The 20,330-nt window shown below is 39.9% G+C and overlaps 1 protein-coding gene across 1 annotated transcript in view; it reads right to left on the bottom strand.

The window, feature by feature from the left end:
• Window positions 1-20,330, bottom strand: part of itfg1 (integrin alpha FG-GAP repeat containing 1) — a 223,170-nt gene that overhangs the window by 117,881 nt on the left and 84,959 nt on the right. The window contains exon 10 of the mRNA XM_034201274.1: window positions 13,742-13,893. Coding sequence (XP_034057165.1) covers window positions 13,742-13,893 — 152 coding nt within the window. The remainder of the gene's footprint in view (window positions 1-13,741; window positions 13,894-20,330) is intronic.

The following is a 20,330-nucleotide window of genomic DNA, read 5'->3' as shown; positions in this document are numbered from 1 at the left end:
TGATGTTTTAATGCTTTTTCCACAGACACTACAGTATTTCACACACAAATGCACATTTCCATCTCCCTCTGGCATGCATATACCATACATACTGTCCTCTCAATCCCTCAGAGAGCTTCCTTAACAAGGAAGATTTCATTAATTTGAAGTAAATTGGTGAGCCAAGAAGGGCCTTTTATCTTTAAGCTGAATGACGGCAGTGGTGTGTTCCCATGGAGAGAGCGTTTTGTGGCATACAGGCATACAGTACAGCTTTGATGTACAACATGAGGCAGAGAGTGAAAGACCAAGAGAACGCTCACGAGATGATTACTCTCCTTGAGCGAGAGGACAGGCAGATGGTTAGTATTTTAGCTCAAAGATTTCTAAAAATCTTGGTTACAAGACTGTCACTGTGTCCGTAGTGAATCCTACAGAGAACACAATATTATCTCATGATTCAAGGTATTTAAACATCATTGGAATTTATCAAAGGAAATCTTAAACATTATGCAATCTGGGTCCATTGTGTTACTTGTGTTGAATATATCTCACATTTTATTAAATACTGTATGCGCATGCCTATACAGTATTTATAAATGTATGTTCTCAAACTACATTTATGTCATGCATCAATAAACCAATACTAATCTTCTTGCATTTCTTGAAATATTCTAACTCGGGAATAGTTTTCGGAACATCAGATACACGCAATGCACCAGTTAAATATTAACAGCTAAACTAATTAATTCCCCCCAAAAAAGAAAAGGAAAAGCTTTCTTCTAGACTCATGCATGGAGCAATCCCAGAAGAGACAAAATCATCAATTTCCCCTCCGACAGTCACATATACAAAATGAACTTCAGTCAAAACTATAGTCCCCTTTTTTGAGATCTGTCTAATGTGACCGTGTGTGTGTGTGTGTGTAGGTAGCATATAGCTCTAAAAGCCTCCGGGTCTGATCTGTATTTTTCCTCTGACATCAGCTGGTCAGAGCTAAAAGAGCAGAGGGGAGGCGGTGGCGATGCTAACTGTTGCCCACGTCACACTCTTCACTTTAATAGAAACAGCAAACAAAAACACTCCCTCATTATCCGAGGGGAGTTGAACCATTCTACAGCAGCTCAGAGGGGAGAGTTAACATGTCCACAGCACAAACACAAATGCCCTTTGAATATTGAGCAAACAAAACATGTTGAGAGGAGCCGTGTACAGTAGGTGGTGAGGTGCAAAACATTCACAAGAAAAAAAGGACTTTCAGTGAAGAATAGTGCAGCATTCCCATCTGCGAGGCTCCACTAGCAATTTATTATGCCAATATTAGAAAGGAAATATATTGAAAACAAATCCCTTCCACTGCAATAAGTTATAAAATAATGATGACTTTTAATTATTCAGCCCTCACGAGACAACAAGGCAGTCCTGGGGAAACAAGTACAAAACTGGCATACATTCGTTTTAACATTCTTTCTACATTGAAACTTGGATGTGACAAGAATCTATTACAACTGCAAGGATGAGGTTTCCAGCTGCTTGATTTATAGATCTAAGGAAACCCCTAAATCCCTAAATCTAATATTAGGTGAACACATTTTTTGTTGTATTATTAATTGTTAATGGTAAAAATAATGATTCCTTTTTTTACACCAATGATTTTTTTTTTTACACCAATGTATCTGTGTCAATGCAAGTTTAATTCAAATATTATATATAAGTTTCCCATCATAAAGAAACTCAATATGTGTAGGCAGAGTAGAAGAGTGTGTACGTGCCTGAGCAGGCATTGATGTATCTATGGCCAGTTGTAATCAGCATCCTGACCCTGGTCATCTACAGAGGTCAAAAGCCACAGAGCATGATGATAGCTTTGGATCTGTAGAGGAGCTGATCTGGCTGTTGTGTTCGATTGCTTGAGGAACACATGCTGATGTGGACACTAAACCATGCACACATTTAATTACATGGAAAGTCACTCAAGGCAGATCACACATTAATTTAAGCTGATCAATGTGCCTTTTAATCAGTGCATGAATGTGACATAGGGATGTGGGGAAACATGATTACTGCTGAGGATAACACACACACACACACACACACACACACACACACACACACACACACACACACACACACACACACACACACACACACACACACACACACACACACACACACACACACACACACACACACACACACACACACACACACACACACACACATAAAGTGAGTGTTATTCCTAGAAAGTACTGATATCTATTGGTGTATCTAAGACACTGTGGCAGCAGGGGATACATTCTCTAAGTTTGCAACCATATGTCTGCTAAAGCCCCGTCTCTTTGTTAAATCTTCTTACTGGTCATTTGCATGCTAATGATGATAACATGAACAAAAGTAAGTAATAGCTGAAGTAGGTAGAAATAGGATGGGTACTAGTGAAGATGGGAGAAACTGTGCTGTGAAATCCGGTTGTACTTTTTTTTTACGCTGATTCTGGAGATACATTGATCCAAAAAGAAGTGTCACATAGAACCTGCATTTGTGGCTGCTACTGGTAAAAAGGTATACATTATATGCAGAGGAAAACCAAGACCAAAAACATGCTTTTTCTCTCTGTCTAATGCAATTGGTGGGTACAAACTATACAATTTAAGTTTACAAACTCTACTTAAAATATGTAGGGTCAGTGTTTGCACACATTATCCCAGCTGTGTGACTGAAAGAGGCCCGATTATGCTTTTTAGGGTTTTCCCTTTCCTGTAGTGTGTATAATAAGGTTTGAGTTGTTGTGCATGTAAATGGTCTACAAAGGCTAAAATCATAAAGTTTCTCTCCCACCCCCAAGACACGCCTCGATTGCACTCCAGCACATTGTACCTGATATACTTAGTCGCGGAACATCTCTAAATAATTGTTGTAATTAACATTGTTGCATAAATACAGCCTTCCAGAATGGAGAATTGAGGATATTTTTCAAGCTTTCCTGAATGACAACTTTTAAGATGTACTACACTGCTATGTGCTTGTATGCAAAACTCCAAGTTAGTACATGCCATATGAAATGGTTTTACTTCCGTGAGTTGCCTGCAGAGAGTTCAGAATCCCGATCATAAGCCGTTTATGTTGTGCAGCACCATGCTCTGTTATCTGCACCTGAAAGAATTGCACTTTCTCTTCAGGCTTCCTCCAGAAAAGTTTCTCCCACTGATATAAGATTACAAAAAGGGAAGAAATACAAACAAGTCCCCTTCTTTAGTTTCATAGTACTACTCTTTTTCCACCTCTGTATCTCTGTTTCTTTGTGTCCCCTTTCATCTCCTCAGCAAACACTGGAACACCTATTGCCTCTTCTTTCAGCAGAGAGCAGGAGCTTGGTTTTCTTTGTTGTGATATAACTGTTTTGTGAGAGTAGAAGTGTGTGTGTGAGACAGAAATAATCTGGAGGCACCTTGGAGCCTGTGACCTGGATATAACGTGCACCCTGAGGAGTGGAGTTTGAGGAGCCTCTGATGGAAATTACACACTACCGAAACGAAAAACATAAACACACATGGACAAATACACCTGTCGCATACAAACCCTTCATCTGTCTTACTGTTCCGAATGAGTGTGTTCCTAAACAGTTCTTAAAAAGCGTAATATATCCCCCTAATGTAAGTTAAGTGGACATGTGTCTTAATATATTTAAGATAGACATATTCAATACATTTAGATTTTAAAAGATAATTATGTATTTATGTACATCCTATTGCGGACTAATCCAACAATGAGTCAGCCTACTGTACAATTTGAACAAAAAAAGTTATTCAGAAGACAGATACGCTGAGTAGTTTGTATCAGTTAGCACCACTTAAATACATTTAAATGAAACCAATAGAAATAGCAAGTTTAGTACAAATACTAGAATCAAGACTGATAATCTTTGATCAATCAAACATTATTTTCCCAAGATGTAGAGCACTGCAAGACGCCAAGCAACCGATGAGTGATGTACCCTTGATTATTTTCCTATAGGATCGTTGGGTTTCACTCATTAGAAAATAATGATTCACTGAAGAAGACAGAGTGAACATGGTAAGATAGAGAATCACTGACATGTGTTGAAGGGAAAGAAAGAACAAGAAGTAGAAGAAGTTAACAAACTCAGTGTTTCCCATACATTGATTTATTTGTGGCGGGCCACCACAATTCAATATCGTCCGCCACAAATGGATCTCAATTTTGGTGGCACATTAGTAGTGGTGTTCTAGGTTGGGATTTGAACCCGCAACCTTCCGATCATAAGCCCACCTCACTATCCACTATCCAGTGGTTCTCAAACTTTTTTCAATAATGTACCCCCTTTTAAAAAAAAATTCAGCCAAGTACCCCCTGATCAGCGCAAAAACAATTTGTTAAGGAAAAAATGCCTATAAAGAGGTACAGTACAGCGCTGCACCATCTGACAGGGAGGCAACTGCAGTTATTACACTTCGCGTTTTGAAATGTGTAACTTCGTTACTTTTCCTAAAATTGGTATATTTATTTATTTTGGGGCATGGGGAATGAAGAGAAAAAAATATATGAGCATTTTATGAGCAAGGATTTTGACCCCTCATATAAACATATGCATAATGCTGCGCTATGCTTTGCGGCCACACGCCGTTGCCAAGCAACGCTTATTGTTTAAGCAGGCAGTCATATCATTAGCTAGAACTAGCTAGATCTGATAGATTTGGACATAAACACTTGGCGATTTCTCGCGCCCAAGGCGACCAACAACCAATCAGGAATCTCCCGCCCGCCCCCGGCATACAAAGCAATAGCAATGTTAAAACGAAGTAAACTGGATATAAAATCCCCAAACAGGCAAAAACCTACCAGTTTCATCCACTGTCTCTGCCACCTCCCTCCATGCCTCGCTCCTCCGGTTTGTATCCCGGTAGATGAACAGAGACTGATCATACAGCATCGGGTGATTCACTACCGCTATAATGAATTGTCCCTCCATTTTTTTGAATATGAGGAAATGACCTGCGTAGTCTCTCCCAGCATACACGCGGTTTGATTGGCTAGCGCTTGTACTGTCAGATTTGCATACGCAGGATTTGATTGGCTGATGCCAAGCATCGAGCCTCAAAAGTTGAACATTGTTCAACTTTTGATGCCGATAGATGCTCGTGATGCTTGCAAAGCCATGCCATGCTCCCCACAATGCAGTTCGGCGAAGTTTAAAAATCTTCTACGTCACCCCATTCAAATGAATGGGCGAAGCGTTGAAAGCATTTTTCGATGCCTGTAGTGTAGACGGGCCGTTAGACCTAACACACTTAGCTACTTTATCTACTCTGGAACCAGTGTTGCCAACTCCATAGTAAGGAAAGTAACTATTGGCTGTCCGAAAAGTCCCTAAATGACGTCATCGCCTAATTTGCATATCATGTTATCGTGGTAAAAAAACGTTCTTCCACCCCCTTCAAGGATCAAAACTTGAAACCACCAGAGTAAATCCAGAGGACAGTAGATCAGAAATGTCTCTATTAGAAAAAGTAGAAAGTAGAAATAGTTTTAGTAGTTTTTAATATAAATCTCCCTTACAATAAAGGCAGTATAGTATGCCCGTGTGTCATCTCCAATAAATGGCTTCAACCATCCTTTAAACTCAGGGTTTGATTCCCACTCCTTTCTGTACTTTTGTGAATACAGTTTAGACTGTGACATGATGACCTGCGTGGATGTTTAGCTTGTCACAGTCAGAGAGGCACACACACAGTGGACGAGGTGATTAAGTGACTGAAGCTGTCTCGACGCGGGAGAGTGTGGCTGTCTCCTCTCTGCTCTGACTGCAGCTGAGCTGCTGCGGGAGGCAACTGAGTCTGCGCGCCTGTGAGTACTATGGGAGGGCTGAGGGGCTCACGGCAGCTCGTTAACTGCAGAACAATACGTGAGTCTCCAAACACCAGAAAAGTCCCTAATAACACCATTACAAGTCGTTAGATTAGTCGTTAGATTAGTCGTTAGTCGCTTTTGACAAAAATAAGTAGCCGGAGGGTTTGGAAAGCCGCCACATTTAACGACAAAGTCGCCAAGTTGGCAACACTGTCTGGAACTAGCTAAACTAGTTATAAATATATGTATTCTTTACTGTCGGGTCACTTATTACAGGTTCAGCGAGCTGCACAAGACTGACGGGCTGTCAGGAGAGGGAGAGGAAAAGAGAGCACCCCGTTTATTTTTCCCATTTTATTATCCAGAATTACTGTAAACTTTTGAATAAAGTAGTTAATCTAGTATTAGTAGTTTGTTTAAATGCATTAATTATGCTTTTTTCCATTAACATAAAACAAATATATCACGTACCCCCTGCAGTACTCCAACGTACCCCTAGGGGTCCGCGTACCCCCATTTGAGAACCACTGCCCTAGTGGTCGGTAATTGGATTGGATGGTTGACCAAAGTATATTGTCACATTTTCAATTAAAGCATCACAATGCAGATGTAATGCTTGTATACAAGGCCCAGTAGTAGTTCTCTAATACAGTATATAGTCAAATAAGTCTGTCAGTCAACACAAATGCATAAAGAACACATTAAGAACACAGATATTTTCTTCTAAAGTATTAGAAGCAAAATACTGGTTTTGTCAAAGCCAGGTCTATCAAACCTGAGCAATACAAAACAAAACGACCTCATGCATTCATAGCCGACCACATCCTTATTTATTCCTTCTGCTCATTTTTCCATTGATTCCACTCGATTAGTCTCATGTCGCACCCACTACTCCTTCAGTCGTCCTATTTTAAACATTTAATTCGGCAATGGTTTTGCACAGAGGAGGAATGACACAGACGGGAAGGACTTTTATCTGAAAAAGCAGCTATAAATAACCACTTAAAAGGAAGAAGGAGTAGAGATGGAGATGAGAGAGAAGAGAGAAAGAAAATAAGGGAGGGGGAGTTAAAATAGATCAGATGTGGGCTGTACACATATTTGGTAAGCAGAGGGCATCTGGCTTGAGCTGCAGAGGGCTGCTGAATCCAAATTTGGCAAGTAGACAGGATGCATTTGATAAAATGTCAGAAGAAAAATAAACACAAGCACATCCCATCGCTCAAAGATGACTTGGAACCCTTGTTGACTTTACTGAAAAGAAGCAATGCAGATAGTAAATTGATTTGTGGGAGGACTACTAAAGTGACCAATTCAACCTAAACAGTCCAGTATTTGAGAATTCAATCCAAGGAAGCTGATTTGATCTCCAATTCAACAGTAAACTTGGTTATAAAACAACGGATCATTACAACATAACATAGAATTCCTTTATTTCTCAAATAAATCACTGACATTTAGCCACATTTCGTATAAATACAAACCAAATGTTATAACTGTTAATAGCAACTACAACTCATGTGCTTATTCAATTAATTTGAGGGACTAGACCACCATATTGGTGGTAGCCTCAGAATGGCTGAAAACCTCACCAAAAATCATGTTTCAAACTAAAAGGAATTGCATTAATCAGAGCACTGACATATGAACGTAGACCTAGCACATAGCTCTAAATATATCATCAAAATAATATTTTCCCAATATCTGTGGATTGTCAAAGTATGGGAATAGAGTGGTGCAGGGATGACGTATTTACCCGGAAATAAGCTTGCCTATGGGTTCCCTCGACAAAAAAGCATTGGGATTTCTCCATAGGCTTTTGGAAAATAGTTCTAAATAAGGTCTGTGGAAAACAAACCTGTTTGATAAATGCAATTTTTGTTCAGCCGGATAATATCCAAATGTCTAATTTTCGAATCATAAATCTAATCGCCAGAAGCAAAATGCTAACGTTATGCTATAAACGAACTACAGCAGGGTCGCTGCTTCAACGTCACACTAACTTAAAGGGATAGTGGAAATGGAACCTCAAATAGTTTCGTTTTAACTTATATACAAGCATAATTACGTACCAAAACAATCACACCTGATTAAAAAAAATATAATAATTGCCTTACGCATGTTAGAAGCACTTTATTGCAGCTTCCCCGAAGTTTTTTAGAAACGAAATGTTCGACTCAGCCAAACCGGAAGTGACGAAAACTTAGGAAGACGATACGATAACAAACGATGGCGTCTATGCAGAATGAACGTGGAAGGGCAAATATACCAGACAAAGAAGAAGGATTGTACGAGGTATCCAGTGATGATAGCGAGTCAGAAACATCCTCTCGGCTTTCCTACGAAAATGTCGTTTTAGGAACTGAATCTGAATTCGGTTCAGTAAGCGACGATGGTGACAATATTGAGCCAGACGATGGACCATTACGTCCTTATTTGTTCGAGCCCGAGGTGATGGTTCACGGCATGGGCAATGGCGAGGATGACCAGGACCAGGCGCCAGATGATGCACCCCTACGCACAAATAATCTTGACTGGTAGGTCCCTAAGCATAGCTCACGCATCTTAAGATCACCTGTAGCCTTTACAAATATTAATCATTGTTAACCAGTTGAGCCCGAAGGTCCCCCCAGTGGACCCCTCCCACAGTTTTTTTTCTCTCACATGTCTCAGGGCTTCTTAACATTTATGAAACTATTAATGTTTCATACCCTTTTAAAGGTAAGAAACTCCGCTAACTGACAATAAGAACAATTGTTAGCTAGAAAAAACACAAGAGTAATACCAAGCCTTTGAATTAGCATTGAGCGAAACAATGCTAACTAATGCTAACGCTTTTTTACACACAACACACGGTAGAAATGCCCTTATTACTATCTTAACTGCACAAACAAGATATACGATTTAAAGCTGAGACTCCACAGATTCCACACATGTAATGTCATCACTGTAAGACCTCGAATTCCTGGAGCTATCAGCCAGAAAAGAGAAAGTAAACAACATCCGGTTCCAAAAATATTACAATAATTACGTCTTACCTTTTTTGATTTGTGATCAAAAGTTGTGTTCAACGGAATAAAAACGCATCTCAAGGTTAATCCAATGTCGTTGTGTCACGTAGAATTTTTGACTGATAATCAATCATCATCTTCTCGAAACAGTCGTCAGTAAAATGACGGGAGCACACGACTGCCGAATTACTCGTCAGCTTCGGCTCCGTGAAGTTTGCCCGTGTTATCTGAACAAATTTCACCCACTGACGACGAATGGCTGGGTTTCTTGGAAACGCATGCGTCGATACGCCATTCTCTGCATTTGCTGTCGCACTACAGCCATACAAAACACATCTATTCACCATAATAAAGGTCGGCTATTCACATGCAAATGCTATTGAATGTCCGCCATTGTTTGTGCCCGTCTTCCTATGCTCTCGTCATCACCCGAAGATTCCCGACGATTCCCGAAGTATTTCGTTTCATTGAGAGGGCGCAGTAAAATTGAAAATAAAATGAAACTAGGCGCATGAAATAAAAAAAAATTGTTTATTATGCTTATTTTTAATAAAAATACATAAGTTAAACCCAAAATTCGCGGATTTCCACTATCCCTTTAAGATCCATATTCAAAAATACAGATTCAAAATTGTACAAGTTGAAACGTTTGTTTTAACAGTTTGTAGGAGGCAGGTACTTGCTTTCAAGCAGAACAGGGGCAAACAAACTTAGCGGGAGTGTAATGACGTAAAACGGCCTCGACAACTTCTGTAGTCCTATTCAGCCACTTGGTAACAACCATTGTTTTTCAGACACGTAAACTCTTCAAAAATCACCAGTGGGGTCACTGCTGATGTATTTAATGTCATAGAACAAAACGTGATCCGTCTCTTCAATTTGTGTCAACCACAGACCTTATTTCCAGCTATTTTCCTAAATCCTATGGAGAAATCCCATTGACTCTGAGACGAGGGAATCCGTAGTGGTAAAATGCTAACTCACTTCCGGGTCTTAGGACTCGTCTCTGCATCAGCCAAACGGCTCGCTGCACGCGCACTACGAGGGCGACCCAAGTTCCCATCAGCAAAAACACGTGGGTTTGCTATCCTGGCTCCAAAATGGTGGAATGAGCTCCCCATTAGCCGCATTCACACCGCAGGACTTTCCCTGGTACTTTGGTTCTTTAGTTCCGTTAGTACCAATAATGTCGCGTTCACACCGCCGGGACTACTCAGTGACGGGAACTCTTTTGGCCATTTTCAGTCCCTGCTAGAGAGGTGGTACGAACCTGGTGATAAAAGAGTGCCAATTTCTATTCTATTTCTATTGGCTGGGCGAATTGCAAACCACACCCCGTTAGACTCTGAATTTTTTTTGTTAGGCAGCCATTTTTTTCCTCGCTACAAAACCACATCCACACCTGAGCGAGTCGTTTTTTGTACTTTAAAGCAGTTATGACCACACGTACTACAACACCGGAGCGGTAGAATGATGAGGAAGTGTCGGCGCTTCTAGCAATTTACTCCGAGGACGGGATGCAGCAGCTTCTACACAAAGCAGTTCCCAACTCCAAATGTTTTGAGCGATGTTCGCAAAAGCTACTTGAGCTGGGAATCGTGCACAGTGCACACGGATGCCGGGTACAAATAAAGAAACTCAGGCAGGACTATAAAAAAATTAAAGACCACAATAATAAGAGTGGTAACGATTTTCTATTGTTATTATATATATATATTGTATATATATATTGCCACTGTTTTTTTAATACTGACACCTAACTTGCACTAAGGTGTGTCTGCTGCTATTTGCCACTGTTACATTGTTTTGAAACTACTTACACTTTATTTTACATTTCACACTTTTATTTAACTTCAATTTACATGCATACGACACACCTGGAACAACGTGATGCCGTTATTGTTATGTCTTGACTGTGCAATAAAACAAACAAACTGGCGAAGCTTTATTTATTGTGTCCCACCCCAAATTTGCAGAATAGAAGAATGTGAGAGCAGACAGGTGTTGGTGGTTGAATTTATCTACAATGCTGCAACCTTGTGCAGCAATGGCAGGGGCAGAAACACAAGTCTTACACACATAAACACAAGTAATTTATCATGTCATTTGTTTTAGATAAATAAGGGAAAAACACCAAACAAGGGTTAATGTCCTTTTCCAAAATCAGGTAATATATAGGGGGTAATATATAATAAATACATAAAGATAAAGTCCATTGTTATAATGGGGTATTTTATTTGTAAATTACCCTTATGAACTCCATCATGTCTGAGGTCGGAAAGTAAACAAACGCCTCATACAGCGGGTGGGCTTTATACCCCCTCCCCCCGTGTAGTTCTTCTTCTCTCGTTTTTTGTTGTACTCGCCGTGAAGTGGTTTTGCGGCCTGCCAGTAAACCCAGAGAAGAAGAAGACGAAGTGACGTCAGCGTAATCTTGCCTCAGGGAAAGTACTGCGGTGTGAATGCGATTGGCACTATCCCCCTGGCGGATTCAGTGCCGTGGTACTTTAGTGCCGGCACTAAAGTACGGCAAGTCCTGCGGTGTGAAAGCGGCTATTGACATCAGGACAGCAGAAAGCTTGCACATCTTCCGGCGCAGACTGAAAACTCATCTTTTTCGACTCCATTTCGAGCGATAGATTTACTAACAAAGCACTTGTATACTAATAAAGGACTGGCTTATCTAAAGCCAGTTGAGTAGCACTTGAAATGTTTTTGCTCTATGAAACCTGTTGTACTTATATGATTCAGTTTTCTTCAAGTTTGTATCTTCTTGGTCGAACGCACTTATTGTAAGTCGTTTTGGATGAAAGCGTCAGCTAAATGCAATGTAATGTAATGTAACTGCACCACTCTATGGGATTAGCGCTTAAGGTTCTGTTAACAGCCACCAAACGGAAGAAAGCCCATTTCTTTTTCAGTTTTTCTATTTATAACTCTGCTCCGCTGCCATTCAGTAATACAGAAGCTTTGCTACTACAAACAAACCTCCGGCCCAATAACAGAACAGAGTTGTGTGTTCAGAAATGGTTTATGAGACACGTGTATGTTGGTTTTGGCTTTGTCTTTATACATACATAAAGCTTTAAAATAGGGATGTTTTAATGAGTAAGACAAAACGAGCAACTGACCAATCATTTCAACTATGTAAATTCTTAGTCATTTTCCAGTAAATAACCTTTGAACGACCCTCTTCTGTAATCTGTGGTTTAAAGTGTTACTGCTTGGGTCAAATTGTATTGGGAAACACCGTGATGACGTCTATAGCCAAGTGTGGGATTACAATAGTCAGGCTTAAAGAAAAATGGAGAAAGGGAGGGAAAAAGAGAGGAACTACTGTATAGCTGGTGTGATTAGAGCTGGTGAGACAGAAGTCATTTCTAGATGAGGGTGACAGCAAAGAGTTAAGCCCGACAGGACTTACTGGTGATTATATAGAGCTTGGACAAGAAAGTAGGGTTCACATGTTTGTGTGTGTGAATCTTTTGTAGTTCCTAACCAACATCTTACTGTGTCCACACACACAAACACGAAACAATCAGTATGCATAGACATAACCATGAACCCTTCAGCTATCTTATCTTCATCGCTGAGGCCAGATAATCCACATAGGTCCTTCAACACACATTCACATCGTAGTGTCCATGGTGCTTACGTCCTAGCACGTGCTGCAGTGATTTTCTTTTTAAAAGGAATGGCTTATCATTCACCGAGCTGAAGAACACACTCACCTTAGCTGTCTTTTTGCTCCCAGTTCTCGCTTTGGTAAACTGGATGGTAATGTTTTTCTATTATATTAAAATGCTATAGATACGCTTTGCTCCGTGCAGAACATATTAACCCTCCATACTGTTTTCAGCATCCAAGGACTGTTTACATTGTTGTTGGTAAAGTGTCAGCAATCACCTTAAGTTATGCTCCAGCTGATACGATTTATTAATGAGACAATTTAAATCAAACATTATTTTTTCAAGATGTAGAGCACTGCAAGACGCCAAGCAACTTCAAATCTCCTTTTGTAAATTGCTGTTCTTTGAAAATATTCTGTGGTATGAGGAGGATTTTATTCTTAAACAGGTGTATACTGTGAACCAATTACAAATATTAATACAATAATGTGTTGCCTATGTGTATCAGCATTAAAATATATTCCCCAAATTAGTTGCAAATCATTATATTTCATTATCCCTGCTCTACTTTATTTAATTATTAATATCAATATGGGAGCAATGTTTTTTTTATTCTACCAGCATGAGAAAATGTCAGTGCAAGTAGTAATTTCACAGTCATTTAATGAGTAAATCCGTTCTCTCTGTGGTGTCTTAAAAAACATCGATTTGTCGCTAAACAGATTTACATAAGCCATTTGAGTATGCATCTGGAGTTATTCGGTTCCAATCAATTTCAATTTCAAGTTACTAGAATCACATCAAAAGTATAATATTACATGACATATTGGAATGTGGGCAGCGAATAAGGCGAGTTTTCGCCCGAATTGAGAGGATTTTATTGAATTGAATGATTCTCGTGACATATTTCCAAGTCCTAATGCAATCGCCATCTGTGTGCAACTGTAAACAATATATTCAATTCATGGATGTGGACATTCAAACTGCATGCTTCCGAATCAATGAAGTGAGGCAAAGCAATGGAACGATTAGCAGGAGTGGAGTTCAGGGACCTACTTGAAAGGATTCCAAAGGATCGCCTGCCAAGCAAGGAATCATTTCAAAAATATCGCATCATTTACGAGACATTATGTCAAATAAGGTCCTAGAGCGAGAAGAAAGGCAACTGTGTGTGAATAATAAATGGACTGCATTTATATAGTGTATTTATGTGGACTTTCTAACCCAAGTCACAACAAAAGATATTTCTCCTACCTGTCAGTGGTGTTGCGGAGGACCACCAGGGCATCGGGGAAGCCGTCCAGGTTGTAGTCCCCGAAGTGCAGGGCCATGGGTTGGCCTGCTTTCTGTGGCACAAAGCTCCACACCGTGTCCTTAGACTTGAAGTCCGACAGCACTGGTACCCACTGCAACACATCAGGAAATGAACAAGACATGAATCAGAATAAGCCGACACAGTCCTCGATGCAATGATGGTGAAAGGGAGGAGGACAGGAGGAAGGTTAAAAGATACAAATAAAAACAGTAGTTGAGAAGTCTATTTCAAAAAGTATTTTAGAGTGCTTAAGCAGCTGTGGTTCGGTTTATTTTGCCTTAATCAAGGAGGGGGAAAAAGTACAATTAAGTACTGGTCTGGTACTTTGCCTCCATAGATGAGAGCAACACAACCTCACTGCCACGCAAAATAAAGTCCCCGTCCACTTTCCAGTGAAAACAAAGAATGAGCACCAAGCGAAAAATATATTTTGATCATCCCTGAAAAAGTTGCTGTTTCATTTATTATACGTCAAAATGATCCAAAGTTCAGTTTTTTTTAACTTTTATTTAAAGAAAAGGGGGATGAAAGAAAAATATCTGTGGCTTCAGGCCCTCCACAGAGAGGTCAGACAGGGTAATCAATGGGACCCTGTCAGTCGATGCACGTTTGTCTGTGGGAAACACTTCATCCCAGCTACATTGTGACGCTAATAAGGTTAACACTTGTAATGTTAAAAGTCAAAGTAGTGACTGTAGATGCTGCATTCAAATATAAAACACTGATGAGCCAAGGAAATCCCAGTTTATGTGTTAGCCTGATGCCTGCCACTTGTCCACCAGCAGACTGACAGGATATCGATCTCCTATTTCTTTTAATTCAACTATATATAGTCGCCCATCATCGATCTCCAATGACGTTTTTTTATTTGTTGCCTGACTGAACATCGCAACTGGGCTCCTTATAGATAAAAACAATGCATGATATTCCTAATTTGTTTTATGTGACCCTGGATGGGTTGGTCTCAATCTTTTTTTTCTTGACCAAGGGGAAAACAACGAAATAGTTGAATTCCAGTTCCGGCCTGGTTCCCGTTTGCCCTGACTTTGTAAAAACAAACATTGAGTCGTTACAAATAAGTTATTCAGACTTACAGATGACTCTTTGATTGGACAGATATTTTTGATCATGCATCACCTAGACCCACGCGGGGAAATTCATTGCATTTTTGCGGGCCTTTAGTGTTTCTGGTGTGTATATTTATGGTCTGCATTGTCAAAAAGAGAGCACAAACAAGTAACTGATTAAAAGCATTATTATGAGAGTGCAAATGTACTGCATGTTATGAATATAAACCAAAAGATAGACATTAATTACTCTGCAGATTTAACAGCTTTTGACCTATTAATAAGGGAAACTATCTGTGCTAATGTGAATATGTTTAATCACTGCTACAACATGATTTGCATAAATAGGTTGTCTAAGGGCATTATGCAGATGAAATGTAAATGTATTTCCTAAATAGATTTTTGAATAGGCAAATTGGTTTGTTTGCGTTCACACCACAAACTATTTGCCCAACCAAACCAAACCGAGACCAACACATTCAAGCGGTCTCGATCCTGATGTTCGGTCCATTTCCAGCAAGCACCCTCAATCCCATTTTTACTCATACATTTTACGACTTTGATCTGAATTTGAAATTCTTGGATCTCTTAGGAACTAAGGTTTTGGATGAAGGGAGTGAAGAAACGTTAGCATGGAAGGGACTTTCTCAAAAAAGGCATGCAAACCTACTATTTTCTTATCTAAGTTTATCATGCCATTTCTGTGGTATGAAAAAACCCAATTGTACCATTCTTGCATTCAGGGTTGGGTTCAAAAGTGGTGATATACTAAATAACAACAATTTCAAATGAATAACAAATGATTGCCTCAGTGGATGAGGGCAATAGTGCGGAGGACTGAAATTGCTAACCACAAACCGAGCAAGCCTTTCAGAAAAGTTAGAGCACTTCAAAATCACTCCTTGATGGTCAATTGATGACTAAAGTCAAATAGTAATATGATTGAGGTTTTTGCCTAAATTGCATAAGTGATAGCAATCTCATGTCTTTGATTTGAATCTACAGAAACATAAGTGCAAACTGACTCCAGAAAAACATTTCACATTTACTTTAGAGGTAAAAGCAAACCACATATGTTGGTAATACAATGTAGCAACTCCTCTCGATGGTGTGGGGATATTGCCCTAAGACAAATCACAAAAAATGGAACTAATCTAAAACGAGCAATAGATGATGAAAGAAACCAGTTTGAATTGTATTTGTACCAAATTGCCACTTCACTTGGTCTTATAATATACCAGAGCTGGATTTGTTATTATTGTTTTTGCGAGTGCTCATAGCCTGCAGTCCTGCCTTTAAAGCCTTACTCTTCAGCATCAGACGCAGGTACTGAATAAGCCCTCCCACTATTTGAACCCAAATGCAACAACAACAAGGCATCTTTCCCTCATCTACACATTTCAAATGTCAAGGTAATAGGGCCCTGCTGTAATGTTGCAACTGACTGATGGTTTTGAAAGGAAACACTCTAAATGCCTCTCTGAGATCATAATCGCCTCTGCCGCTTTATATAAATGAGATTTCACTTAGCAGCTGCATTGACACAGTAGCATGGTTTTAGCCTTGACTCTCTGTTTATGTCACTACATAAGTCTCTCTTCCACTTAATGCTGGTGACTGAATGCATTTCCCCCCCAATCCTTACTCAAACACCATCACGGGCGGGAATCTGTGATTAGCATGTATTGTCTGTTCAGTACAGGATGTTCAGGTTGGTACATTAATTGTTTCTCACTGGTACAGAATATGAATCAAGTAATTACAGTCTTTATTGGACTAATAAAGTCTTATCACAGTCCAAGTCTTGCCACAAGTGGAACATGCACTTATTTTATGTGTTTAAACTAGGGCCGGGACTTTAACGCGTTAATTAAGATGAATTAATTACACAAAAATTAACGCGTTAAAAAAATTAACGCATTTTAATCGCACTTATTTTTGCACCGCGGAACGTTTCTCACTGGATGAGTTTCAGGCGTACCGATTATACTGGAGCACCAACTAACGTTCATGACTTCAGACAACAACAAACCACAGTGAACAACAGTGGGAAATGTTGTTTTAAAAAACGGACGGATGGAAGCGTCGATAAGAGCACGGTTGTGTGCAAATTATGCAAAAAGGAATTCGCATATCACCGCAGCACATCAAGCCTCAAGTATAACCTCAATGCAAAACATATAGCAGCTAGCGTGGACGTTAGCCTCTTTTATCGCGTTCACACCAAAAAGAGCCGGTACTAAAATTAGTTCATGAGAACCTTTTTACCCCCACGAAAGTCCCTGCTAGAGAGCAGAGAGCTGCTAGAGAGCAGGGACTTTCGTACGGCTCTCTTGTGAGAAAATAGCTATATTTCTGATTGGCTGGGCGGATTACAAACCACGCCCCGTAAAACTCCCAAAAAGTTTTGTGAAGCCGCCATTTTATTATCCTCGCATTAGCATTATTAGCATTAGCCCAGCGCAGAAACGCAGAGAGACTAACTTATGGCAACACAAAATAAAACATGGGAGCGGTGGAGATGAGGAGGCGTCGGCGTTCTGGCGATTTACTCGGAAGGCTGCTGGGACTCCCAGCAGCTTCTACTGAAGCCAGTCCCCAACTCCGGGAACTTCCGGCCGGGGATTTTGGGCGGCAGTATACGCCGTGAAGTGGTTTGCGGCCTGCCAGTAAACCCAAAGCAGAAGAAGAAGAAGTGACGTCAGCGGCTTCATTTGCCTAATCCACCCCCAGGTTCAAATATTTCTCATGAACTAAATTCTCATGAACCTTTGTGGGAAAAGTACTGCGGTGTGAATGCGCCTAATGGTATACTAAAATCCATGTGAAAAAAATTGCTTCTCACTGTTCTCAGGTCAAATATTTATATGTGATTAAAAATGCGATTAATTTCGATTAATTAATTACAAAGCCTCTAATTCATTAGATTAATTTTTTTAATCGAGTCCGGGATTAAAAAAATTATAATGCATTCTAATAACTGCTTTGCAATAAATGCTGCCTTTAGTCTATAGAGACTAGAATAAATGTCTTTTTTTGAAGAAAAAGTTTCATTGAGTTGTTTATTGAACTAGGCTTTAGTTGCTGCATGTAGTTTGTGGTGCAGTTAAACTGTATTGCAATATGAGGCTATTTAACCTATATTGAAATAAATGTGGCTGAACACTAGTCAGTATAACATAATACAGTTCAATGGAATCACAAACTGCCATTTCCAAAACGACAGTTAACACTTTCCATAAAAACACAACAACTTAAAGAGGACATATTATGATCAGTTTCAGGTTCATATTTGTTTGTCTCCATGCTTTAATGTTCAAAAAGCTCTTTACTTTTCTCATACTGCCTGTGCTGCAGCACCTCTTTTCACCCTCTGTCTGAAACCAGAGCCCAGTCTGCTCTGATTGGTTAGCTGGCCGGCTCTGTTATGATTGGTCAACCGCTTAGAGATGTGTTGGAACTGTCCCATTTACATGCACAAAAACCTATATAGCACATACAGGATAGGGAAAACCCCAACAAGCATGACAGGGCCCCTTTCACATTAGTACAGCTCAACATTTTAAATAAACTACAGTACATACACACATCTTGCCTTCCTACAAACACACCTACTGTACACAATCCATCATCATAGGGCTATTTTTGTATTGGATATGTACTTGAAATATTGCTACATTCAATACATTGCTATTGTCAAATTAAAGCAATAGTGGAAACATGATTGAAAGATTAGGGTCTGTTAACCCTTTTGATGAATCAGCCAGGCCAATATGTCATCCGATATAACCAAATAGCCGATCGGTATTGGTAAATATGGCCGATAAGGATTGGTAATGCACGAAAGCAAATCTAGGTTTTAGGTAGTTTAAAGAGGGTGAAGACAAAACATAGTTTGTCAACCATAGTGTGTGTGTGTGTGTGTGTGTGTGTGTGTGTGTGTGTGTGTGTGTGTGCGTGTGTGTGTGTGTGTGTGTGTGTGTGCGTGTGTGTGTGTGTGTGTGCGTGTGTGTGTGTGTGTGTGTGTGTGTGTGCGTGTGTGTGTGTGTGTGTGTGTGTGCGTGAGTGAGTGTGGATCCTAGGAAGGAGTTAGGCCAGATGCTGGGGGTTTAAACTATTCATGAATGTTAAACAGAGAGAGCAGGTGCAGGGGGGAGTCACCAGAGAGACACTCGCTCTCACCAGAATGGCCTCTAATTGCTCTTAATACGACCAGCATGTCTGAAAAAGACAACCACGGCCTATCACTGATTAGTTTAAAATGTATCGCACACGCTATGATGTGACTGATGTGAGTTTCATCTGAGCCAGCTGTGCATGAACGAGAACACAGGTACTGATGTAGAGGTCTGTTTGTAGGGGTGGCAGGCATGGTGCATGATGTAGCCAAGTGATGCCATTGAATCTAATATCTTTAATCTTCTAAAGAAAATACCTTTCAAAATAAAACAATCACAATGATGATAAAGCAATGATGGTATCTGATTAACTATTGAAAAAAAAAAAAGCATATAAGCCTACTGGTAATCAAACCAAAGCCACAACATGTTTCATTCAGCTTCATTTAAGTTTAAACTGCAAAGTATTACAGTAAAAAATAAATGTAAAAAAACATAATTCCTGCCTTTCCCGTCTGCATTCACAGTCGGGTAAAACAACCTACTTTCAATTATTTGTTTCATTGTATTTGCCTAATCACTGTTTGACACCAACACCAAATGTAAAGAAGTTGTTTTGACTTAAAATATAGAAATTGCGCCATTTCAACAACATGTCGAAGTGTCCTTGAGCAAGACACTAAACCCCAAATTGCTCCGTAGGCATGTCTACGGTATTAAAGTCTAAGTAGTTTGCATTGGCTGAAAGCATGAGATAAATCGTGTAATTGGTTAAAAGAAAAGGGGTCTACCTGTACAACCAGAGGGACAATTTTAATATGTGGTCTTCTACCCTAAACAATATTTTACTGAAATGATCATAGATATCATAAATGTTTTTTACACCTAGGCTGAGTCCAGAAATTGAACATAGAAAGCCATGGCAGGCACACAAACCTTTCTCTGCTTTTTAGTCTACAACCCCTTTTTAAGGCACTGATAAGAAAGAGTGTAGTTTTGGTTCTTATTTTGCAACCCACTTGGAGTCTCGCTGTAGTGTGCCGAAGTGAGTCGAGGGCGATAGTAATTACGCTCCTCTAAATACAGATGGTGTTTTAAAAGCAGGGGAGTGATAAACCCAGGTTCAATATTTTTCAGTGGATAAGAGTTAGCTCAGAGCTTCTATGCCCCGCCGCCTAGTCAAGCCCTCATTAAATGACCGTTGAGTGATGTTGCAATGTGTTTTAAGAGGCTGCCTGCCTGCCATATGCGGGCGTAAAGCTGGGTTATGATTATCACTGCTCAGAGGATGGGAGTGCTGGAAAGAACCACTGTGGTGGCCGGCAGCGAGAACTCAAGAGAGA

Source organism: Gymnodraco acuticeps, unplaced genomic scaffold, assembly GCF_902827175.1.
Source record: "Gymnodraco acuticeps unplaced genomic scaffold, fGymAcu1.1, whole genome shotgun sequence".
NCBI classification, from domain to species: Eukaryota; Metazoa; Chordata; class Actinopteri; order Perciformes; family Bathydraconidae; genus Gymnodraco; species Gymnodraco acuticeps.
Note: the sequence above shows the minus strand (reverse complement) of the source record. Positions and strands in the feature narration are given on the sequence as shown.